The 25,551-nt window shown below is 52.0% G+C and overlaps 1 protein-coding gene across 1 annotated transcript; it reads left to right on the top strand.

Moving 5' to 3' along the window:
- The first annotated feature begins 216 nt into the window (after positions 1–216).
- Aire (autoimmune regulator) lies at positions 217–12,022 on the top strand. Its single transcript, XM_055607211.1, has 14 exons — positions 217–351; positions 687–861; positions 1,087–1,242; positions 1,617–1,691; positions 2,146–2,259; positions 3,535–3,683; positions 3,846–3,926; positions 5,350–5,465; positions 6,349–6,448; positions 7,255–7,437; positions 8,234–8,355; positions 8,447–8,543; positions 10,499–10,567; positions 11,942–12,022. Exons 1-14 carry the CDS (start codon positions 217–219, stop codon positions 12,020–12,022), a joined length of 1,653 nt encoding a protein of 550 aa, XP_055463186.1.
- Positions 12,023–25,551: the final 13,529 nt, after the last annotated feature.

The following is a 25,551-nucleotide window of genomic DNA, read 5'->3' as shown; positions in this document are numbered from 1 at the left end:
AGCTGGGCCCTGATTGGCTCCAGGGTGACCAGCAGCCACTGCTCTTTCCTGGTTGAAAGTATAACAGAGCCCTTGAGCAAGGCAAACGTCGCCTTTCCCCAGCTGGGGAGTAAGTATATACTCCCCAAGAGCACCAAGGCACCCAAGGAAGGGAGAAGGGAACACCAGCACGCGCAGGCCGGCGGGGGGCGCGGACGCGCGGCCCTTGTGGAGAGGATGGCCGGCGGGGATGGGACGCTGCGCCGCCTGCTGAAGCTGCACCGCACTGAGATCGCGGTGGCTATAGACAGCGCCTTTCCGCTGCTGCACGCCCTGGCCGACCACGACGTGGTCCCCGAGGACAAGTTCCAGGTGGGCTTCTGGCCCTCTGGCGCCTCTCAGTCTCCCCACTCCTCTACCCACAAACCTAGGTGATCCTTCCCAACCCCTGCCAACAGCCATGCTATACCCACACCCTCCCTCTACCAGCCAAGGAGTGGCCCCAGCCCTCCTCAGGAGACCTCTCCAGGTCAAGTTCCAGGTGAGTCCCCTAACCTCACACCCCATGCCCCCCCCCCCAACTCCTCAGGCCCCAGGGATTGGCAGGAATAGGCCGGCCTCCCTTCCCGAAGAGGCAGCAGGGGGTTGGGGAGGGGGCCGGTGTTGGAGATAGGGTGTGCACAGGTAACCCAATGTCGTCACTGCAGGAGACGCTGCGGCTGAAGGAGAAGGAGGGCTGCCCCCAGGCCTTCCACGCCCTGCTATCCTGGCTCCTGACCCGGGACAGTGGGGCCATCTTGGATTTCTGGAGGGTTCTCTTTAAGGACTACAATCTGGAGCGGTACAGCCGCCTGCATCCTATTCTGGATGGCTTCCCAAAAGGTGGGCCTGTGCTGATGTTGGTGAGGGCCATCCCAGCCTGTGGGTAGCACTGGGGCTATGGGTGTAAGCCGAACCGTGTTTTAAGGGAACCGCTACAACCCCAGCAGAACCTGAGAGGCAAAGGACAGAGGCCTGTCCCCCCTCCCTCAAGAGCGTCTTGTTCTAGCACCCACCTTGAAGAGGAGGCTCTAAGATGGGGCCCTTGTTCCTATCCCCGAGCTGCAGATGTGGACCTCAACCAGCCCCGGAAAGGGAGGAAGCCCCTCGCTGGTCCCAAGGTCACAATACTACCACCCAGACCCCCCACCAAGAGGAAAGCACTAGAGGAACCTCGAGCCACCCCGCCAGCAACCCTGGCCCCAAAGAGCACCTCCAGCCCAGGTACTCAGGGAGAGGAGCTGGGTTCTCCACAAATGACTCTCAGGAGCTTACTGATACCGCCCCAGGGAGGGCCAGAGCCGCAGAGTCACGTCTGAGTGCTCAGACCTGAGCATCGGTGGAAGCTCACGGCCTCTCAGCTTCTCACTGGTCTGAAGGCTGAGTTCCTTCGTGGTGAGGCAGGCAGGTGGTTTTGATTTCCTTTCTGTTGAAGAAGGAAACAGCCTGTGCCAGCTTAAGAACTCTCAGGGAGCCAGGGAGCCCATGATCTGACCCTGCCAGGTGCTTTCTCCCCCACCTCACTTCATACCCTGGGCCCACCAGCACCACCCCAGCCCAGAAAAGAGGCCCAGCCTGCCTGCACCTCCCCTTCACAGGCTCCCACCTGAAGACCAAGCCCCCTAAGAAGCCAGAGGGCAGCTCGGAGTCACAGCGCCTCCCGCTGGCTAACGGTGAGTAAGGCCACGAGAGCAAGGGGCTGACTGGAGGTTGGAGGGCATCTGATCCCATTGGCCTCAGCTGGGTGGTGGAGACAGAGGAAGATGGAGCCTCCTTGGGCCCAAATGTGTTGTCAGTCACCCCATGCACACTGCTCTGGGCGTCTCCTCCCAGACCTCTGTCCATTCTAGTGCTCCTAACCTTCCAGAAACATAGCCATGAGAGAACTCTTCCTGCTCCGCAGCTGGGCCCAACCTTGACCACACCCACCCAGGGTCCCAGGGATTCCGCACACCTGTGCTTCCTGGTCCTCACGCCCAGGATGGCTTAGGAACTCTATGCCCCAGAACAATGGGTCCCCCGCTACCACGAGACTCTTGTTTATCGGCCGTTTGTGGTCTACCCAGGCCCCACAGAGCTGTGCTCATGCCTTTGCCTATGCATTCACTTGTATTGCGCCTTCTCCAGGACTTCAGACCATGGCAGCTTCCGTCCAGAGAGCCGTGACTGTGTCCTCTGGGGATGTCCCAGGAACCCGAGGGGCTGTGGAAGGGATCCTTATCCAGCAGGTGTTTGAGTCAGGTAAATGCAGGGGAAGCAGGCTGCCGGGGAGACATACGGCAGGCCCTCAGAATGGGAGGAGGTGGCTCGAGAGCATCTATGGCCGAGGCTGAGCGCAAGGCAGGCAGTGTACCACATGAGTTCTGCTGGCTTTGGAGTGCATTGATGATGCTAAAGGCCCTCTGCATGGGAAGCTCTTCTGTCAGGCCAGTGTTTCGTTGTCACATCCAGCACGGAAAGCCCACCTCCTCCACAGCGGTGGGTGCTGTTGAGTCACAGGACCCACTTAGACTGTTTCTTTGCGTGCTCCAGTTCTCAAGCGCCCATACTGCAGACCCAGGACAGCCCACCACATCCTACTGCCCTTGCCTTTGGCATCTATGGCCTGTCCAGGCTCCTCCCACAACTGCCTAACTACTAGGTAGGCTAGCGGGTCACTTTATACAGCCACCCAAATTATCTACACAGGACAGAGCTGAGGGCAGGGCAGGATCAGTCATCATTGTGGAATCTGCTCCATCATATCCCCTCCATCCTGGTCATTGGATGCCACTGGCAGCCAGGATGCCCTAGTGCTGATGCCGGCCCTGGTCTGTCCTCCTCAGGACAGCCTCAAAAATCTTGTCTGACTCTTCTGGGGACTATTATAACAAAAGGCCCCAGGCTTATGACAACAGATTCCAAAGCCTAAGTATGGACAGTGACATGTCCTTTCAGAGGCTATGGAGGGTCCCTTCTGTCATCTTTAGCACACAGTACTGCTGTAACACTCACTCATGGGCAGTGGCTGTGCCTCCCTCAAGCCTGACTGTGTCTCTCTGTTTTCACCTCTCTTAGTAAGGACATTGGATTTAGGGTCTAGCATGACATCACATTTTATCTATTTATTTATTTATTTATTTATTTATTTATTTATTTATTTATTTGATAGGGTTTCTCTGTGTAGCGGTAGCTGTCTGGAACTCACTCTATAGACCAGGCTGGCCTCATAGAGGCCTCTGCCTCCCCCTGCCTCTGCCTCCCCAGTGCTGGGATCAAAAGTGTGCGCCACCACTGGCCAGCTATGACATCATCTTAACCGATTATATCTCCAAAGACCTTGTTTCCAATACGGCCCTACTCTAAGCTTGTGGGTGGACACTGTTTACCTTAGTATGATCCCAGAAAGATTCCCTCACCGTGCCCAGCACCCAGGCCTCAGACCTGGCAGTGGCTGGGGGAAGAGGGAGGAGCAGTAGGCTGCAGGTTCTGCCAGCCGCCCAGTGTGAGCTCAGACACGGATGCCTCTCTTCCCAGGAGGATCCAAGAAGTGCATCCAGGTTGGGGGAGAGTTTTATGCTCCCAGCAAGTTTGAAGACCCAAGTGGTAGCACAAAGAACAAGACCCGCAGTGGTGGCAGTCTAAAGCCAGTGGTCCGAGCCAAGGGAGTCCAGGTCACCATCCCTGTAAGCATTACCCAGAACGTCCACCTTTGGGGAGCCAAACCTTGGGGAGCCTCCCCTCCCCTACACAGTTCTTCCTGGGTGTTGGAGTTGCTTCCCACAGGCCCCTGATACTGGTGGCCCCATGGATCTTCCCTGACCCTGGCAACCCCTTGTCCATTGTAGGGCAGAGATGAGCAGAGAGTGGGCCAGCTGTGTGGTGTCCCTGTCCTTCCAACCCTCCCCAGTGAGCCCCAGGCTCACCAGGTAAGCCCAAAGAACAGAGGGAACCTGACCAGCGTTCAGTCAGGACCTTCTGTCCCTTGTCCTCAGTGTTCAGCTGCCTGGAACACAGAGGTCTGAACTCCTACCCATGAGGCGCACCTTCCTTTCTCCTCCTTCCCTTCCCTCTCCTCCCGCTTTCTCTCACTTTCTTGGAAGTTTTCTTTCTGGAGATTCACTTTGGGAGATTTCAAATTAGTCAGAGCAGGTGAGGTTCTCCCTTTCAAATCACACGTTCAGCTGGGCAGTGGTGGCTCACGCTTTGAATGCTAGCACTCTGGAGGCAGAGGCAGGCAGATTTTTGTGAGTTCAAGAGCAGTCTCATTTACACCCCAAGTCCCAGGACAGCTATGGTTACACAGAGAAACCCTGTCTCAAAACAAAGCAAAACAACAACAAAATTATCACACATTCAGTCCAGACTACAAAAAGCATCTCAGCTGGGGGTGAGTTTGGATTGCTGCTAAAGCGAGTCTGAGGTCCTCTGGGAATATCACGGTCCATCATCTCTTCTCCAGCACCACTGGTGTGGGTGTGCCTGCTATCATTGATTATAGATGCCAACACCTGAGAGCCAGGTGCTCTGCTGGCCCCCCCTGGCCATTAAGGGCTGAAGGGTCCAGTTCTATCCTGCTCTACAAAAGCACCCTGGTTACTGGGGGCCTGTGGAACTAGTCCCATAAATGTCATAGTCACTGTGCAGGGCTAGTACAGTGATGCTAGCCTAGCACCTGGGAGCTTCTGCTTCTTCTTCTTCTTCTTCTTCTTCTTCTTCTTCTTCTTCTTCTTCTTCTTCTTCTTCTTCTTCTTTCTTCTTGTTTTTTGTTTTGTTTTGTGTGTGTGTGGTTTTTTTTTTTTTGGTTTGTTTGTTTTTGTTTTTGAGACAGGGTTTCTTTGTGTATCCTTGGCTGTCCTGCACTGGCTTTGTAGACCAGACTGGCCTCAAACTCACAGAGATCTGCCTGCCACTGCCTCCCAAGCGCTGGGATTAAAGGTGTGTGCCACTGAGCCCAGCTTGTTTGGGAGCTTCTTGAGGACGAGTGGTATGTAGACTCAGAATTACCTCTGTCCTTACCAAAGCACAAGGTGGGGGATGGAGGGAATGATAGGAGGTGCCCAGGGCTGACAGGAAACCCCAGGCCCATCCACCTGCTGTCCTATTCAGTGGGTGGGGGTCAACCTAGGGGACTGCCTGGAACCCAGCACCTCCTAGGACTGTGAGAGAGCTAGTACTGCAAAGGCCTTAGGCAGCACAGGGATCAGGCAGGGGCCAAGGAGGGAGCAGAAAGGGAATCTGGGAGTCAGTCTCTGGCAGTGAGCATTGTAGGAGGAGCCCTTCCAGAGTGGGTCTCTCAGGCGGGCACTGTGCTCCATTCCGGGTCTGCGTGGGTCCTCCTTGCCTGGTCAGAAGAATGAGGACGAGTGTGCTGTGTGCCACGATGGAGGTGAGCTCATCTGCTGTGACGGCTGTCCCCGGGCCTTCCACCTGGCTTGCCTGTCCCCACCTCTGAGGGAGATCCCCAGGTGAGCAGAGCTCCCCATCCCTGATGGATATTTATACCGTGGCCACCCTGATCTGCCGCTGTCCTTATCCGCAGACCTTAGAAGCTTCCTCCAGCCCCACAGAAGGATAGTAAGGCCCCCTTCAGGAAAAGTTGTGCTATAGAGCACTGGCTATGGGCATGGTAGGATTCTCTTGACATGCCACTTGCCTCCCCTCCCTGCCACAAGGCCCCCCTAAATGTCACACCCACAAAGGCATGCTGTCTACCCCCACCACTGGCTGCGTAGGCCTCTGTTCTGGAGTGTGCAGCAGTCTGTGGGGTTCTAGCCTGGGCTCTGCCACTTGTTTCTCTCTGATCTTCTTCCACCAGGGTCCTCCCTTCCTGCCCTTGCTCCTCCCTCCCCAGCTGGCTCATCCCTATAGGACCATGGGTGTTCTGAGAATGGAAACAGTGCCACTGAGGGAGGGCCCACAGCTGGGCCAGGCCAATGACAAGCAGGCACATGCGTTGAGGGTTACTGGGCATGGGGATTTTCTTTCCCCCCCCAGAAACAGGGTTTCCCTGTGTAGCCTTGGCTGTCTTGAACTTACTCTGTAGACCAGGCTGGCCTCAAACTCACAGAGATTGCCTGCCTCTGCCTCCCTGAGTGTAGGGATGCCAGGCATGGGGAATTCTTAAGGATTAGCACAGTAGCACTCTCTGGCTAGGGCCACCATCCAGGGGTAAATAACCCATGTCCTATTGACTTTTCCTCATGGTGCCCAACTCTCCCCGACCTTGGTTTCCCATCTGTGAATGACATGGTGACATGGAGGGTTTCAAGCCAACCCTGCCACACAGTTCTTGGGGTCTGTTGTCTCTGCTTTGTCCTGCATGCCTGTGACTGCTGGCTTCGTGCATAGCGGCCTCTGGAGGTGTGCCTGCTGCCTCCAGGGCAGAGTCCAGCAGAACCTGTGCCAGACTGAGGAGTCCAGGCCCCTGGAACCACCTACAGAGACACCGGTATGCCCTTACTAGGTCACCTTCTTTCTCCTCTCTGTCCCTCGACAGTCCTCCCTCCCAGCTTCTCCTGTGAGCCCTGCTTGCCCTGGCTGTAGTGCCCTTCCCTGGTTCAACCTGATCAGCCTTTATGGTGAGCTCCCTGGGGGGTGGAGGGGTCAAGAGGTTAAGGACCTACTCCAAGATGGCTCTACTCCTCCTGCCTCGTCATTGCTAATATTCTCCAAAAGCCTTGGTCGCTTTCTCTTGTATTATGCCCACATCCTGTTAGAATTCCCTGTTTGCTCTGAGAAGCCCTGAGGCCACTGTCAGCACATCTAATGGAAGCTTTTGCTGAGAACACTGGAGCCACACACTTAGCCTTTTCTTCTTTTTAAATGATTTGTTTTAAGAGCCTTGATTCATTAAGGTTCTTTGAGACAGGGTTTCTCTGTCATTCTATAGAGCAGGCTGGCCTAAAACCCACAGAGATCCACCTGCCTCTGCCTCCTCGTGTTGGCATTAAAGGCGTGTGCCACCATGCCCAGCTCTTAAATTTATTTATTTTTGTATGTGTATTGGTGTTTTGCCTGCATGTATGCCTGTGTAAAAGTGTCAGATCCCCTGGAACTAGAGTTACAGATGGTTGTGAGCTGCTATGTGGGTGCTGGGAATCAAACCTGGGTCCTTTGGAGGAGCAGCCAGTATGCTTAACCACTGAGCCATCTCTCCAGCCTGTACCAGGCCTCTTCAACCTCAGACCCACCACAGCAACCCAGTCCTGACTCCGAGGTGGTGCTGAGCAGTGCCATGTGACCCTTGAATTCCAGGTCCTCCTGGGGCTGAGGTCAGCTTCAGAGGAGACCAGGGGCCTGCCCAGGGAGCTCCCAGCCAGCTCAGATCCTGCCATCGCATATGTGAACCTGCTGGCCCCACCTTCCGCAGCCCCCCTGCCTCTGCTGGAGCCTTCAGCGCTACGCCCTCTGCTGAGCGCTGGGACTGAGGGGAAGCAGGTGAGCGAGGGGGATCCCCGGGGCCTGGGTGCTATCTTCTCGGAGCTCTGGACCTTCAGCACAGTTATGAACCCAAAATAGGGCAGCTGGTAGACCCCTAGAGGCTAGGAATTAGAAGGGCATTCCAGAGGACTCTGCCAAAGGGAAAAAGGTACAGCAGGAGGCACCTCGGCTGTGAGGAAAGCCCCTCCAGGGGCTCCTGCGTAGCTGTCAGCCCCACCACACAACTCTGACGTTCCAAAAGTCCAACTGGGCCTTCGAGATGGCTCGGCAGGTGAACGGGCTTGCTGTCAAGCCTGAGGACCTGAGATGGTCCTCAAGACTCAAGAGGAAAGACTCACTCTGCCAGTTGTCCTCTGATCTCTATATGCACACACACAAACAAACAGTGAATTAATTAGAAAGGAAGGAAGGGAGGGAGGGAAGGGGAAGGAAGGAAGGAGGGAGGAAGGAAGATCTAGCTTGGTTATCTGGGTGATACATTCTTCCCCACCATAAAGCAGGACAACAAATGCAGAATCTCCTCGTGAGTCCCAGAATCCTCTAGGCCCTGCCCATCTCCAGCGGCCACATTCCCTACAAGCTCCTCTAGAGCCCTGCAGTATGGACTGGCCCACAGAAAGCAGCTTGGAAGGCTGCTTTTGACAGCTGCTAGGGCCACTCCTGCCCCCTTGGAACATGAAGGCCTCAGAACTTCCAGCCCTACTCACACTACCTGCAGCTATGTTGGTGGGGTATTAGGGTGAGCAAGTGAGCAAGGCACTGTTGGCTGGGTTGCTCTCTCATGCTCCTACAGGGTCCAGCGCCAGGTGCGCGGTGCGGCGTGTGTGGGGACGGCACTGACGTGACAAGGTGCGCACACTGCGCTGCCGCCTTCCACTGGCGATGCCACTTCCCGACTGCCGCTGCCCGGCCAGGGTGAGTAAGGTGGCGAGGGCCGGAGAGTTGCCGGCATCCCTACCCAACCTTGACGGTTCTCAGATCCAGCAAGTTTTCCCCACTCCTCTAGGACCAACCTCCGCTGCAAGTCCTGCACTACAGATCTGACCCCCATGCCAGGCGAGGCTGCCCTCGCCTCTGTGCGTCCGGCCCCTGGGCCTGCCAAGGTCAGTGTGTGGCCAGCGGGGTGGGAGTCTGTGGGACCCACTAGCCATGTGTCCCATTCCTTCTCTGTTTGTTTGCTTGTTTAGGGTCTCACTGCAGATTTCTGGCTGTCTTGGAACTCACTCTGTAGACCAGGCTGGCCTCAAACTCAGAAATCCACCTGCCTCTGCCTCCCAAGTGCTGAGAGATTAAAGGCATGTGCTACTACTCCCAGACACCCCCTCCCCTGCAGACTAGCACCGGGATCAAAGATGTGCATCACCACATCCGGCTCTCCAATTACTTTTTTTTTTTTTCCCAGACAGAGTTTCTCTGTGTAGCCTTGGCTGTTCTGGACTCATTTTGTAGCTCAGGCTGACCTCAAACTCATAGAGCTCTGCCTGCCTCTGCCTGCCCGACTGTTGGGGTTACAGGCATGTGCCACTGTGCCCTGCTCCTCGATTACTTTTACAAAGTGTAAACTCTGTGATTTTGAGTCCAGCCTGGTCTATATCGTGAGTTCCAGGTTACCCAAGGCTACACAGTGAAACCCTCTCTAAACAGAACAAAGCAAACCAAGTATTTTAAAGAAAATATCCCAAATAGCTATGAACTCATTGTTGGCACTGGGTCCCCTTGTTCAGGGAGCTCTGGACTACAGGGTGGTTGGTTTAACCCAAAATGAGAGAGCTGGTAGACCCCTAGGTGCCAGATCCCCTGCTGACATTGGGGAGTATGGCTCACAAGGGCTGAGGCCTCCAGAGTAGCCAACTATTGCCCTGGGTAGGGGGAAGGAGGGAGAGAGGTGACTCCAGTTGGGGAAGAGAGCCAAAGTTTTTTGCTGACCCCCAAGAGCCACCTACCTGAGCCTTCTCCCCAGCTGGACCTCCACTTTCACTAACTGGACAGGGACTTAGCTCTGGCTGGAGATTTGAGGTCAAAAAGGGGGGGATCCTGTATTATGCAAGATGGCACAGCCCAGTAGCAGACTGTAGCTCTCCCTGATAAATCCAGCTGCAGGCTGGCCCCATGTATCTAAGAACCATCTGGGAAGCTACATGGAAACCTACTGATCCTAGGATTGTGCTGGTAGCATAGGACCCAGAAAGGCACGGGGCAAGCTTTGCTGAGCCTTTAGAACAGTGGTTTTCATCCTTTGGGGTCAAATAATCTTTTCACAGGGGTTGCCTAAGACCGTTGGCAATATCAGATATTTATACTTCATAACGATAGCAAAATTATAGTTATAAAGTAGCAATGAAAATAATTTTATGGTTAGGGGTCACCGCAACATGAAGAACTGTATTATAAAGGGTCAGGTCATGGCATTAGGAAAGCTGAGAACCAATGTGCTCTAGGGTCTAGACCCAAGCAGGAAAGATGGGCAAGTGAACTTCTAGAACAGGGAAGAAAAGCCAGGCATGGTTGCTTACACCTGTAATCCCAGCACTTGGGGAGGCAGAGGCAGGCGGATCTCTGTGAGTTCAAGACCAGCCTGTTCTACAAATTGAGTCCAGGACAGCCAGGGCTACACAGAGAAACCCTATCTCAAAAAACAAACAAACAAAGAACAAGAAAGAGGACTGGGCAGTTCAGCCATTCACTGTGAGCTCCTGTTTGGAGTTCTGTCACTATAGCCCAGAGATCAAGTTCAACCAAGTAGAGCTCACGTGGCCAGTGGGAGCTGATGACAGGCAAAGGGAGACACTCGCTGGGTCCTGGCCACTGTGTCTCTCGGGGGTGGAGTTGGGGTGGGGCTTAGCTGAAAAAGAAACAACCCTCTCTTTTTCCCTGAAGGCCACATGCAGTATGTAGGACAGGCCAGTTGCCCTTACTCTGCCTGCACCCCAAGCCTGAGAAACTAGGCGTGAGTCTGCCCTGTGGTGGGGGATAGGCTGCTGCCTCCCCACCCTGGAGTTCAGCTCCCGGTCCCCAGCCTGCTGCTAGGTTGGGTTAACTGTTGACTCTTTGGTTCTAGGTGGGGGATGATTCTGCTGGTCAGGAGCCTGTTCTACATAGGGACGATCTCGAGTCCCTCCTGAATGAGGTACTATGTCACCTGGCCTGGCCTACGTTCTCACCTCCTTTGCTGCCCCCAGTCAGGCAGCAGCCAGGAGACTGGAGTTGCTCTGCCCCCATGGCTGCTCTCCCCAGAACCATCACTTCCATGCAGGGTGCCTGGCCTCCTGCTGTGTGTCCACTTCTCCCACAGGGACCCTCACCTCTGGGAGATCTATTGTCCTCAGAACCAGGGGGCCTTAAGCCCTTGATTTTTGTTTGTTTGGTTGGTTGTTTTGTATGTTTTTTTGAGAAAGGGTTTTTCTGTGTAGCCTTGGCTATCCTGGAACTCACTCAATATAGACTAGGCTGGCCTTGAACTCACAGAGATCTGCTTGCCTCTGCCTTGTGAGTGCTGGGATTAAAGTTGGGTACCACCACCTTGACCCTTGGAGACTTGGTAGGGTCTTTAAAAACTTCTCTCTTACCCCTCCCATCTAAGGTTTCTGCTCCTTAAGATGGACAGGTAGAGCCAGATGTGGTGGCCTGGGGCTTTGGTTCCCAGCACTTGGGAGGCAGATGTAGGAGGACTGTGATGCTAATCTGGACTGCATGCTGAAGCCCTATCTCAAAAAATGTAAGGGGCTAGAGAAATGGCTCAGTGGCTAAGAGTGTACATTGCTCTTGCAGAGGACCCAAGTTCTGGTCCCAGCAGCCATGTCACGTGACTTATAACTTTATAATTCCACTCCAAGGCAATCTGACACCTCTGGCCTTCTCAGGCACCTGTACAACACACACACACACACACACACACACTTAAAAATAGTATGAATAAATCTCTCCTAAAAACTGAAGAAGAAAAGAGAGAGAAAAAACAGGTGTGGTACACACCTTTAATCCTAGCACTTGGGAGGCAGAGGCAGGTGGATCTCTGTGAGTTCAAGGCCAACCTGGTCTACAAAGCAAATCCAGGATAAACAAGGCTACACAGAGAAAAACCCCGTCTCAAAAACACAAAGAATGAGAGAGAGAAGCCAGAATTTTTTAGGGCTCCATGGGGCAGGGGCCTACCCTAGGGTGTAGGCCGCTCACAGTCATATGTGTGGGAGCATAAGAGAGAGATGGGTGGCCAGCATGAATGGGCATTTGAAAAAATGAAGACCTCCCTCATGGTGTCCCACCACTACCATTGGGAAGTCTGACTCCTGGACTTACAGGCTGCCCTAGAACACTGGCTGAAGGGTCCTCCCTTCACTGGCATGTCCTGTGGGGCCTCAGGTCTCAGCACCCCCCCCCACGTTGAGTTAGAGGGTCAGGTTGGGTGACACATCACGATGGCCCCAATTCCTTGGACATGGCAGAGCGGCACCGGCTCTGAGGAGGTCCAGCCGGCCTGAACGCTTGTGTCACTCTCTCCCAGCACTCCTTCGATGGTATTCTGCAGTGGGCCATCCAGAGCATGTCACGCCCGCTGGCCGAGACACAGCCCTTCTCTTCCTGACCCCAGGCGGCCCAGGAGGATGGCCAGCGTAGCCCCAGCCCCCACCCCACCTCACCTCATCGGATGAAGCCTGACACCCGCAGCTACTCTGTTCTGAGAGGACATGCTGTCACCCGAGAAGCTGGGCTGGTTAGGACCAAGAGCTGGCTGGTTCCGGCCGACTCAGCCAGCAGGTTTTGGTGTTTGCGGGGACACGAGGACATCCCGCATCCTGAAATTAAAGTCGCTTCTGAAGGCTTCTGCGGTGCTCTGTAGTGGATGTTTGTTTGGCGGTTAGCCATATTCGTGGTGCTTGAAGCTAGGCCAGGGAGGAATGAGTTCACAGTTAGGAGAAAGGAATGCCTTGAGGAAGGAGCACACAGAAGAGTGGATGGCACCCTGTGCCCTTGCAGCAAAGCCTGGGGTCTTGTTGGGGCCTCCGAGGCCCTGTGTGGCTTGGTCCCACTCCACCCTGCATCAGTCCCCTGCGCAGGCCCCCTTCCATCCTACCCCAGGCCCTGGCCAAGCGGAATTTTCTGTCCTTCTGGGCCATGTGTCTGGCATCCATCGTTGAGAGCACCGTTACCACCAGTGCTACTTCATTTATGTATTATTATTATTATTATTAATTATTATCATTTTAGAACCAACCTCTGCTGTACATCTATGGTGGAGCGTTTTTCCAGGCAGGTTCCAGAGGGATCTCCTAGTGGGAGGCACGGACCCCTCAGACCGTGCTATGACCTTAGTCAAAGTAATGGCTGTGAAGCCGGAAACAGCAGGGATCATCGTGTGCAGGGGTGTGCTGAGCAACGGCTTAGGACCCTGGAGGAGGGCAGGGAGCGTGTGTGAGGAGGCGAAGGCCTGACCTGTGGTACAGACTCTTGGGCACGGGGTTGGTACCCAGCCAACCATGGCGAGGGCAGGGGGTATAAGTTAGTGTCAGACAGACAGGCTTCCTGACACCTTTCTAGGCTGTCAGTCAAGGTCCAGTCTTCACCTGTTTCCTGTCCTCATCTCCAGATAGAGCTCTCAGGCACCCCGTGAGAACCCTGTGGCCTACTGAAAGGTCCCGAGTGTCAGGTGGTGGCTGCAGACCTCACCAGGTCCTTAGCTGAGATGCGTGGTTTGTGCATCCCTGTGCGTGTCCTGAAAGGGTCCAGTAGAGAACCAGAGCTAGAGGCGATGACCAAAAGGCCCAGTCCTGGGCATCGTGCTATGTGGGGCTCAGCATTCCAGAAGACTGCCAGGTGAGCATAAAGGCAGGCCCTAGGACAGCAGGCATCTGACCACTGTCTGTGCCACGTAAGGCCAGAGATGGGGGGGGGTGTCTCAGGGCATGCACTGTGATGTTGACCAGGCTGGCCTCAAACTGACAGAGACCCACCTGCCTCTGCCTCTCAAATGCTGGGACTGAAGGCACAAAGCACTTTTCCCAGTGAAAGACCCCAGCCTCACACTAAGTTAAACATAGCTAATGCCATTTTGTGAGACACCACTGTTTTGTAAAACTCTGAAGGCCAGATGAGAAACTGGAAAATTACTGAGAAATCCTAGCTGTGTCACCCACTTGGGATATCTGTGGTCAGGCTGCCCCAGTCATACTAAAAACAGTTTGTGTTAATCACTCTCATAGATATCTGTGAGACTGTTTCAGCTAAGATAGGGAAAAACAAAATAACAGGTGGCGGGCCACGTCAAGGGGTCATCCTACCCCCCTTGACCACCCAGTTCCTGGAATCTTGGTGCCCCTGCCAAACTTTGACGCAAATTGTGGTCTCGTGTAAACGTACCAATCAGCCCCCTGTAACCATGCCCTCTCGCTTCTGTACCAGTGCTTCTGCCTCTAAAACCCTATAAAAACCCCAGCTTCCCATCTAGGGGGCGCGCAAGGTTCTCCCGAGTGACCTTGCTGCCCCGAGTACTCGTGAATCAAAATAAAAGCCTCTTGCTGTTTGCATCCGAAGGGACTCGTTGTTCTTTGGGAGGGGGTCTCTCTGACGGAAGATACCCTCCGGGGATCTTTCACCAGCTGCGCTTGAACTCCCCCTCGGTGCAGAAACTGAGTGTCACCGGTGTGCTGGGACAACCTAACTTGGAGGTTGAGTGCCGTCCCAGTGTGGACGGTAGCTGCACAGAGGAAGGAAGGGCTCGGATATGCACATGGTAAAACTTGGACACACGGAACAGGGCTCTGCCTGAGTGGGTGTGGGCGTGGGCATGCCTGTATGGGAGCGAGCACTCTGTCTCTGTTCACCATGGCTAGGCAGGGAGGTTCCCAGAAGGTGGGACGGAAACACAGAGCTACTGTCCTTATGAGATGTTCTGCTGGGAAAGGTCACCAACAAGAAGAAGAGCTAGAACCCCTGGAGACTACCCCCGGAGGCTGGGCTTTGCCAATGAGCTGTCCAGGTAATCCCAGACACCACCATGGACACGCTTACATGGTTCAACAGAGTTCTCCCCAAGCAATCCCTCCCCAAAAGTGGAGGGAGAGGCCAACCTCAGTCCTTTCCAGCCATGGACTGGCCTCTCCTCACAGGGCCGCACCGGCACCCCATGCCTCAGCTTGGGAATCCTGGAAGACAATAAAGGGCCTGGCATCACCAGAGTGCTTCTCTGGACAGGTCCAAAGAGGAGCCCAATTCAGGTCAATCCCCCCAGCCCCCTTTCACAGGGACCATGAACCTCCATGAAATGGAGCCCTTTCCCTTTCCCTACCTGGACCCTGAGCCCAGATCCTGGCCTCCGAAGCCACCCACACACAGGCTCTTTGAAGGAACACAAGCATCTGTTTTGCCTCATATGTACAGAGGTGCAGCAAGGGAATCTCCAGCCACCTCTTCCTTCCGTCCTCTTGGACTTCCTGTGTGCCCCCCACCCACCCATAATATCCCTGCTTCACTTTGTCCTTGAGTCCAGCTGGTATTTTGAAAGGAATGAAATGTGGCCTCCTCCCTTTAGGTGGGGCAGGTCGCTGTCCCTGTGGCCCTCCCTCACCCCACTTTCTTTGGCTCCTGTGGGATTGTCATGGCATCCCTTGTTCCTGTCAGTCGGTGGGTGGTTGGTCTCATTCATCCAGAACAAGGACTGCTCATGTTAGGCCTGAACTTAACTGAATGAGTGAGTAGCAGGCGGGGGCGGGAGTGAGGCAGGCGGGGTGTGCCTCAAGCTTCAGGCTCCAGAGCAGCTCTGCCCGCCTTCCCCCAGGTGAAATGGAACTGCATAATGAGTGAGGGCGATGATCTTTAATAAGCCAGTCTGACTCCATGACAGGCTTCAAAACTGGCTTCAGACTGAACAGGCCTGAGTTCCTATTTCTCCAACAGGAAACTACAGTCAGTGGAAACCAGATACAATAACTCAATAACCTCCCGAAAACCAGAAACAATAACTTAGTAAAGTCCCCAAGCACTTTTGACCAATCAAATTAAAGGTCAGTTAAAAAAAAAAAAAAAAAAAAAAAAAACTACTTTGTCTAGCTATTCAAAAATGATATTTTGTTACCTGGGCACTCTGTTACCTGGGCACACTCCCTGATGTCCTCCAATTGTAGAGCCAATCGTGAGTTCCCCCATGACCCCTAGATCAGCACCGACGGATCAATGGGAAGATTACCTAGCCACACTGGGAAATCCCCGAACTGTCTTTAAATTAAGCCTGCTTGCTCACTTCAGGGTTGTCGTTCTATGAACGGTGGCCCCAGCATGCTGGCAGTTTCTGCAGAATAAACGCTCCTTACCTTTGCATACCAACTGAGTCAGAGGTCTTCCTTTAGTGATTCCCAGACCTAACATAAGGACAATGGATCAAGGCTTACATGACAGGCATAGGCTCTGCTGACCCTGGTAGCTGAAAGGAGATCAAGGTGTGGGCAGTTGGCTATGTAGCCCAGGCTAGCCTATGTAGCCCAGGCTAGCCTCCAGCTCTCCATCATCTTGCCTTAGCCTCATGTTTGCTGAGATGACAGACAGAGCCACCACTCTGGGCCCAGTCTCCTGTTTCACTGAGCCATCACCATCACCACCACGGCTTTCACCGTGATGGCTTGCCACCAGCCCCTTCAAGATGGATCCTTAGGTGCACACACAGAGCTGACGGGAGGGTGGCCTGAGGACACAGGAAGGTTAATGAGTACCTGGTCACTGACCCCAAACCCAAGAGACTTATCACTCCTGGATGCTCGAAGTCCATTCTAGATGTTCAGCCTGGGCAAGAAAAGGTGAAAAAAAAAAAATAAGGACAAAAATAAAAAAAAAAAAAAAAAAAAAAAAAGATTGCAAGTTGCAGAAGAAAACTAAACCAACAATGTAACAAGTTCAAATTCAAAGATGTTGATAGCACAGTTGCTGTGGAGACAGGCAAGCATCCTAGTGGGAGGGCAGAGCCAATAAGCCCAAAGGAGTACTATGGCCAAGACCACCATCCCAATACTCAAACTGAGGCAGTGAAGCCAGCTGCTCATGGGAGCAGTCTTTGGATTCTGTAAGACTGCTCTGCGTCCCTCAGATGCTCCTGTTTCGGAAGAAGGCAACCTTCAAGGAGCACTGTCTGCAGACATCACACCCACAGAATTCACGGAAGCAGCCCCGAGTCCCAGGCTAGCTCCCAGGACGACTGGTGTGAATGCTGGCATGTCAGTCACACACGGAGAGACTGTTAGGTGAGGGATGATAGAGGGGAACCATTGAGAACATTTTTGACCGGGGCCTCAATGCCACCTGGTGGCCACCCTGAGAAACAGCAGTTCTGCGGGGCTAGGAAGGCTAGCCAGGGAAGTCCGGAGCCTTGCTCTTGGGCAGGTCTCTTAAATTAAGGTAAGAATTGGTGTTCTTACCTTAATTTTATGCATAGTGTGTTTTGCGTATGTTAAGTTGTAGATGGAGCCCATTGCAGGGGAGACTGAACCTTGATGTCTGTAACACTTCACTGCTTATTGTTTAATGCCCTCCAAGACAGATTACAAATGTACTTCAACCAGATTGCCACAAGAATCTTAGCTTCCAGCTGCTGCTCATTAACTGGGTTTACAGGAGTTTAACCATGTGCTCATGGGACCAATGTAAGGTCAGATTTACTTTAAAATGTTTTTAGACTTTTGTTTTAGAAACCCTACACAGAGGGTTTCTCTCTGTGTAGCCTTGGCTATCCTGGACTTGCTTTGTAGACCAGGCTGGCTTTGAACTCAAAGAGATCCGCCTAACTCTGTCTCCCTATGATGGGATTAAAGGCGTGCACCACCACGCCTAGCTGTATTTGTTTTATTTTACGTGTATGAGTATTGTGTTTGCATGCATGGATGTCTGTGTACTATGTGCATATTTGGTACCCATGGAGGTCAGAAGAGGGCGTCAGATCCCTGGGAGCTGGAGTTACAGATGGTTGTATGGTACATTTGGGTGCTGGGAACCTAACCTGTCCTAGGGCAACAGGTGTTCTTAACTGCTGAGCCCTCTCTCCAGCTCCGAGTCAGCCTTTTTTTTTCCTTCCTTCCTTCCTTCCTTCCTTCCTTCCTTCTGCCAGGGCACCAGATCTCATTATAGATGGTTATGAGCCACCATGTGGTTGCTGGGAATTGAACTCAGGACCCCTGGAAGAGCAGCCAGCAGTTATGCTCTTAACCTTGGAGCCATCTCTCCAGCCTCCTGGGTCAGCTTTCTTCAGAGGTGATTGCGACGTGTTCTTGACCACACAGCTGCTGCAGTTTATAGAAACTCGTTTTCTGTTCTTTTGTCAGCATATCAGAGTAGTATTTTTTCCCCTCATGCAAAGCGCTGAACTAAGAGCTGCTACATCAGTGTGTTTTACACAGTCAGTGTGAGGCAGGGTCTTAGCCTGTCGAGCTCTGAGAGCCGGAGCATTAAGACATTAAAGAGGAAAATCAGTTAATTTGTCATGTGAAATTGCTGGAAATGACAGTGTGTGTAGACTGTCAGCTCGTGGATCAAACTGTAAACGATTCAAAAGACTTTCAACTCTAAGCAGGGTGAGAAGGCACAGCTGTAATCTATCACCTGGGAGGTGGAAGCAGGAGGATCAGGTGTTCAAGGGCAGCTTTGGCTACAGAAGATGATGTCTCTGAAACAAAATAAAAACAAATAAAATAACAGACTTGTCTGTCTCCTGCCTGTATAGATTGTATAGATTAGGATTTCAACACAGTTGTTTAGGGCACAGATTTCCCCAAATTCTAGTCAGGCCCTGGCTCTGGATTTTGCCTCAGCCCTGGCCTCTGTCCCTGTCCCACTTCATCTAGTTTTATTTGGGGGGGGGGGATTTTGAGACAGGGTTTCTCTGGCTGTCCTGGAACTCAATAAACACCTGCCTCTGCGTCCTGCCTCTGCCTCCCAAGTGCTGGCACTAAAGGCTTGCATCAGCACTGCCTGGCTAGCTTAGATAGTTTTTAGCAAGAATTCTACAGAGTCAATTAGAAGCGAAGTGTCCCCCATCCCAGAGTTTGATTTTTCTGTCTTCTCCCTTTCTCTCTCTCCTTCCCTCAGCCCCCCCCCCCCCCCTCGCCCGCACTATCTGTGTGTGTGTGTGTGTGTGTGTGTGTGTGTGTAGTTAAGTAGTTAAGCAGGTCACCTCTCCATCCCCTGCAGCATCTCTGCCTGGCCATCTTTATCAAATGTTGTGAATGCTCTTTACATTTCAGGACCAATGCTAGCTCTCCCTCTACGGGAGGCCGCCCCAGGCCGGGCAGCATCCCCCATAGTAGGCTTTGTGCTAGGCTGTGCAAGACTGAGAATTAATAGCTCTGAGCAATTCTTTTCTTTTTCTAATACTAAAAAAGGTTTACTTATTATTTATACAGCACCCTGCCTGCACACCAGAAGAGGGCGCCAGATCTCACTATAGATGGTCATGAGCCACCACATGGTTGCTGGGAATTGAACTCACGACCTTTAGAAAGAACAGCCAGTGCTCTTAACCTCTGAGCCACCTCTCCAGCCTCTGAGCAATTCTTGTCCATTCTGAGGTACCTGTGTGGGACCCCACGTCCTCAGTGAGGGTCTCTGGAAAAGCAGATGAATCTAAAGGATGTTGAGCCGGACTGGCCTTGGCGAAGCCATTCCCCCACAGGCTGGACAGTGGGCCTTGTAGGCCTGACCCCTGAATTGTCCCTGGGTGAAAAGCACAGCGGAACAGAGGTCCTGCTTTGTGACTGCAGTGCGCAGATCTTAGGCTGTTTGGAAGAGGTCTCAGCTCCTGTAAATTGTCAGTGAGGACTGGAAGCGTCCCCTCGGATAATGGGGCTAAGCATTTGCAGCGGGAGCTGAGACCCGGCCTCAGACTGCTCACACTTGATGGCCACCTGTTGCTTTTCTACACGTGCCCAGCTTCTCAAGCTCTGAGCCCAGGTAGCAAAGAGTGTAATTCAGCCCAGCTGAGGGCCATCCTTGGCCTCACTACCAGAGAGGCAACCGCAGGGGAAAGCCAAGGCGTAAGCGCCTTATCTTTGCCTGGGGGTGGGGGTGGGGTGGATGAGAAACAGCTTTCCAGATCAGCTCACGCCGCGGGGTGAAGCTCTGGCAGTGAGAGCACAGCGCCCCCAGGTGGCGATCGGCAGTACTCAGGATAGCTGCTCAGATACTTAGAAACAAAGTAAGCCTGAGCTTGGTAGTGAGTTTGTTGATGACTTAATATTTCATTTATTTTTATGTTACGCATGTAGATGTTTTCCCCGTGTGCTGTTTAGTTTTATATCAACTTGATATAAGCTAGAAATCATTTGGGAAGTGGGAACATCAGTTGAGAAAAATGCCCTTAGTAGATTGGCCTGAGGGAAAACCTGTAGGGCCATTTTCTTGATTAGTGATTGATGAATGATTGAGGGCCCAGCACACTGTGGTTGGTGCTAATCCTAGGCAGGTGGTCTAAGGTTGTAGCAAGCTAGTAAGCAGCGGTCCTCCATACCCTCTGCTTGAGTCCCTGCCCTGACTTCTTCAATAATGGACTATAACCTATAAAATGAAACAAACCCTTTCCTCCCCAGTTTTAGTCATGGTGTTTTTTGTTTTTTGTTTTTATCACAGCAATAGAAATCCTAGCTAAAGTGTGAGAACTAAGCTCATAAAAATGTCTGTGTAAGCTGGGCAGTCGTGGCATACACCTTTAATCCCAGCACTCAGGCCAGCCTGATCTACAGGAGTTTCATGATAACCAGGGATACAGAGAAACCATGTCTCAAACAAACAAACAAACAAACAGAAAACACACGAAAAAGATTTTAAATTTAAAAAAATTATTACTATGTTATGTGTAAGAGCCTATCACATCCATGCCTGGTGCCCTGGATTTCAGTTTCATCTTCCCATTCTTTCTTTTTTTTATTTATTTGTTTTTATTTTATGTTCATTTGTGTTTTGCCTGCATGTGTGTCTGTGTGAGGGTGTCAGATGTTGAAGTTACAGACAGTTGTGAGCTGCCATGTGGGTGCTGGGAATTGAACTCCGGTCCAAAGCAGTCAGTACTCTTACCCACTGAGCCATCTCTCCAGCCCCCCTCCCCCGCTGGAACTCAGAAGAACACATTTGATCCCCCTGAACTGGAGTTACAGGTAGCTGTGAGCCACACCACATGGGTGCTTGGAACGAAGAAGCAGGGCTCTTAACTGTGGAACCATCTCCCCAGCTCTGAAAACACGATGTTAGAGAAGTGATAACAGGTCTGTGACAGCACTTCTTTAGCTACACACGGGCTGGGCAATGCCTGCCAAACTGTGCCTGAGCCTGGAGACCCCCGTGTGTCCACCTGTCCAGCACAGGGCAGCCTCAGCACACCTCTGCCTGGCGAGTGGCTCGGGCATCCCCTTTTGTGATGAGGGGACAGTCGGTCCTGGCCCTCTCTCATTCTCATCAACCACTAGGCTCATTCTACTCCAAGGAGGGGCTGGAAATGGGGCCTGAGAAGGAGTGGGGAGGGTAGCCCTCCTTGAGTGACAGGCCTCCAGGGAAGAGCCTCCAGGGGCAAAAAGCTCCAGCTCCGGGTCCTGCCCTCCCTTGCAGTGTGATCTAGTCCCTCTGCCACCCTGCCCTTAAGCATGCCGGGTCCCTGGATATCCCTCCTACACAACTCACATATCAGTTGCCTCCTCTTCATCCCCACTGTCACTTCCCTGGAACAACCATCACTGCTCATGTGTGCCACCTCTCGGCCTCCAGCCCTACTCAGGAGCTCCTCTGCCTCTGGCCCCCACCCATGCCTGCTCACACAGTTCATCCTCAAAGGGCGCAAGCCATTTTTTTTTTTTTTTTTTTTTTTTTTTTTTTTTTTACTACTGGCCCCGGGAACCATGCTTGCAATGTCCTGGAGCAAAATGGAAGACAGGCGAGAACAAAACCAAAACGTAGGCAGTCTCAAAGGTTGCCCACGTCGCAGGGCAAGGTCAAAGTTTCCCTGCTGTGGCTGGCAGCAGGCATGGCTCCTGTAGTCTGCAGAAAGAGCCTTCCCAGTCCCCCTGCCTGCCTGCCCCTGAGCAGAGCCTCTCCCCTAATGGGTTCTGCACCGATACGGCAAAGCTTGGGTTTCAGGGTGACCCTTGAGCCAGGAGCGTGGAGACCTGCTTCAGGTGGGAGTGCAAGTAAGGTTTATTGTGAGCAACATGTGAGGGATAGATGAAAATCTGGGATGTTTCTGCAGTCAATCTAAATTGGTGACTAAACTGGGCAGGAGCAGACCAGAAGATCTCCCCATACATGCACAAGCTAATCTGCCCTCTCCAGACTTCCAGGATTGCAGACATAAATATTGGTTTTTTACTAAGCATGGTGTAGCCCCAAGTCCCCTGTGAATGAGCCTGGTCCTCCCTGACCCAGCCAAGGAACTGGTAAGTAATAGAATCAAGTACAGGTGCTATCTGTGGCCTAATCCTAGCACTGGGGAGGCTGAGGTGGCTGGGTACAGGACCAAGGATAGTTTGGGAGTCACAGAGTTCAAGGCTAGTCTGCACTACACTGCTCCTCCTCCCCAAACATAAAGGAACATTCATGAAATAACAGAAATAGCTCTGGCCAGCAGAGCCATGCGGCAGACAAGGAGACTATTAAGCAAGGTTGGAACATCCTGTCAGGAACATTATCTGAAAGCAACGGGGAATTAGGAAACAGGAAAGAGTGTTGCGAAATGCCAAATCTTGACCGAGGAAACCCAAGGCCGAAGCACCAGGCATCCAGAAGGGGTTAGTGGGAAAGGCCAGAAAGGAAAACTTACCAGTCAAGGAAAGCTGGGAGGCCTGTATGCTCAGCGAGGGTGTGGGAAGCAGACCCACTCTGTCAGCTTCTTCCGGTGTGATTTATGACATCTGGGTGCTCTGGAAGGTTCTCTGCACACTGCCAGAGACTAAAGGTGACCACCAACCCCGCTACAATCCCCGCTAAGCTACGGCATCAACCTGCCTGCAAAATATGCTGGTACAATAGTGCCACCAATGTTACGGGAGTAACCAAAGGCTTAAAACTTTTTCCCGAGATTAGGACTTATTACAACATTTCTCCCTGCTTTTACTTCCTCCAAACCCTTCCCCTCTCCCCTTCCCCACTCTCCTCTAAATTCATCATCTCCTCTTTCCGACCACCCTTTGATTGGATTTAAGGCCCACTCCCTGAGATGGATCCCAAACCTGAGACTGCTAAAATATCCAAGAACCTGTGCCTAGACGGGTTGTAGGCCTAGGGCAAACCCATTACTGTTATTCTGCTAAGGGAATGTTGTAGTGACAGCTCTGGAATTTTGGTTTCTTTAAAAACACACACAAAATATTGTAAGAATATGTTTCACTTTGATCTCAGGTGTGGGATACCAGGCTACTTCAGATTGTCCACAGCAGCTACGATTTGCCTCATGCTCTTGCGGGGGCATGGTTTTTGTCAGCTGCATGTAGCTTCTGCGAGTGATGTTTGGACTTCTGGAGGATACATCCAGAGACTATATAAATGCTAGATGCTCCCTGTCTCCCTACACATCCAACTTCTTGTTCTCTTCTGGACTTTGATCCTTTGCTGGTTCTTCTTTCTTTCACCCTTCTCCACCTCTTTCCCACACTTTTCACTCCCTAACACTAGATAGGAGAGAAGAAAGGATGGAAAGGAAAGGGGGTGGCGTTATCCATTATCATTAGACCTCACCTTCTGATTAGGGGTGTAGTTCCTTGGGCAAGTTCGGATCTTCGAAGTCAGGATATTTAATTGCTTCTTCTTGTTTGCACAGGACTACTTAACCAAACCAATACTAACAACAACCCCCCCACCACCAAACCACCAGGCCCCTCAGAAGTCACAAAGTAGCAAGTCCAGCTACAGAGTATAACAGTAGAATGACTGGTAATGACGTATTTGAATACCTACGGGTAAGTGCCTCATTTAACCCACACCAGAGGAGCTTTGCTTTGGTTTCATTGTTGTTGTTTTGTCTTGTTAGTCTTTTGCCTGTTTTGATCTTTGTTTTTTTTTTTTTTTTTTTATTTGCATTCTAATCCTCGGTTTACTCAACACTGTCCTTTCACTCTACACAAGTTCGAACACAGCCTTATCTGAAATGCAACATTGTTATTTGATTTTTGTTTTCGCGGGGGATTTGTTGGCATGTTTGTGTCTCTTTTGTTGTGTCTTTCTTTCTGAAAGAGAACATGAAGGTGGATGTGTAGGGAGGTGGGGAGCATCCAGGAGGAGTTGGTGGCGGGAAAACATGATCAGAACACACTGTATGAAAATACTTATTCCTTTATTTAATATTTCACTTTTCAAGACCTCTGTGTAGCCCTGGCTGCTCTGGAACCTACTCTGTAGACCAGGCTGGCCTCAAACTCAGAGATCTGCTTGCCTCTACCTCCTGCGTACTGGGATGTACTCAGGATGTACCACTATGGCTGGCTTATGAAAAAAATAATTTAAAAAAGCCCTGTCAAAAAGCACTTAGGGGATTGGAGAGATGGCTCAGAGGTTAAGAGCACTGACTGCTCTTCCAGAGGTCCTGAGTTCAAGTCTCAGCAACCACATGGTGGCTCACAACCATCTATAATGATAGCTGGTGCCCTCTGCTGGCCTGCAGGCAGAACACTGTATATGTAATAAATAAATTAAGAAAGAAAAACAAGCACTTAGGGTTTATTTGGATCATGATTCTAGGTTACAGTCCATCACTTCCAGCAAGACGTTCTGTTACTGAGGGCGACTTGTGACCTGTTATTGCTCCACCTCTTCCTCCTCCTCCTTTAGGAATTTATTTTACGTGTTTGAGTGTTTGCCTTATGTATGTCTGTGCACCACTTGTGTGCTTGTCGCCCTTGGAGATCAGAAGAGGGCGCCAGATCCCTTGGAATTGGAGTTATGAAAGGTTGTGGGCCCCGATGTGAATGCTGAGAATCAAGCCCAGGTCTTCCACAAGAACAGCAAGTGCTCTTAACCACTGAGCTATCTCTCATCCATCTTTCGCCTTCAGGCTAGGTCAGCTTGAGAAAATAATCTGTCCCAGACTTGCCCTTACTTGCCAATAACATTGGCTGAGGCAGTTCCTCTTCCCTGGCTCTTCTTGGGCTGAGAAGTGAGAATGTGGACATTACTCAGAGCCTGGCTTTAACCTTCTGACTGTTGAATGGTTCTTCCAGTGTTGAGAAGGAGGGTGACCACTCATTCATTCCCTGACCAGTCAGGCTTGACTCTCAGCAATTGAGAACACTTTAGCCCCGCCTCAACTTGACCACACCCCATCTTCATCCCTGGCCCTCCCTCCCTGCAGTCCAGTTCAGGACCTAGTTTCTTTGACCTTGGCCTGTGTCCCAGGACTGAAGCAGCCCTGGCTCATGCCTGCCCCAGAAAGGTCTGCTGGTGGTTTTGAAACAGGGTCACACTGCTTCTACTCTGGACCCCCCCCCAAAGGCGGAGTTTATTTCTTTTTCCCTTGTAGGTAACTTGCTCCTGAGCTCTGGACTGCTGGCTGATTGCTAACTCCCAGGAAGCCTTCCACTGCCTTCTGGATAGGCTGGGCTTCGCTGTGCCAACCACACAATAGGAGGCCAGATTTCCAGTCCCCTGAGCTTCGGGCTGCAGGTTTGACTGACTCCTGAGTTGCAAGTAAAATGAAGCAGATTCTGGCCCCCATGTGGGCAGCAGGGGCTTGGGCCATGCTTCGGAGGGCAGAGCCATCTGACAGCAGGGGCCCCACCAGCATGGAGAACAAGGGACCAAGAGTTGCAGTGTAGGCCTACCTCGGGTGGCAAGACTATGTTTAAATTTTGAGGACCCATCAGACCCTTCGATTTCTCTCATCAGCGCCTAAGTGCTTCAACTACTGTCCCGGTCAGCACTTGTCGCTCATAGGTTGATAATGACCTATTGACTGTCCTAATGAGTGTGAGGTGGAATCTCACTGTATCTTTAAGAATACAAGTGGGGGCCAGGAGCGGTGGCACAAGCCTTTGCAGAGGCAGGGGGATCTCTGTGAGTTCATAGACAGCCTGGCATACATAGTGATTTCCAGGCCAGCCAAGGCTACATAGAGAGATCCTGTCTTAAAATAGACAACAAACAAACAAACCTATGTAATATGCACAT

The sequence above is a fragment of the Psammomys obesus genome, unplaced genomic scaffold, assembly GCF_907164565.1.
Source record: "Psammomys obesus unplaced genomic scaffold, mPsaObe1.curated_primary_1811, whole genome shotgun sequence".
Classification (NCBI taxonomy): domain Eukaryota; kingdom Metazoa; phylum Chordata; class Mammalia; order Rodentia; family Muridae; genus Psammomys; species Psammomys obesus.
The sequence above is the reverse complement of the archived record's forward strand: the minus strand, read 5'-3'. Positions and strand labels throughout refer to the sequence as shown.

What these genes read in the sequence shown, in the direction of transcription:
- Aire (XM_055607211.1), top strand. Translation starts at nt 217, where the DNA reads ATGGCCGGCGGGGATGGGACGCTGCGCCGCCTGCTGAAGCTGCACCGC. An exon ending in TCCCCGAGGACAAGTTCCAG is followed by an intron (nt 352 to 686) that starts GTGGGCTTCTGG and finishes TCGTCACTGCAG; the next exon opens with GAGACGCTGCGGCTGAAGGA. An exon ending in TCGAGTCCCTCCTGAATGAG is followed by an intron (nt 10,568 to 11,941) that starts GTACTATGTCAC and finishes ACTCTCTCCCAG; the next exon opens with CACTCCTTCGATGGTATTCT.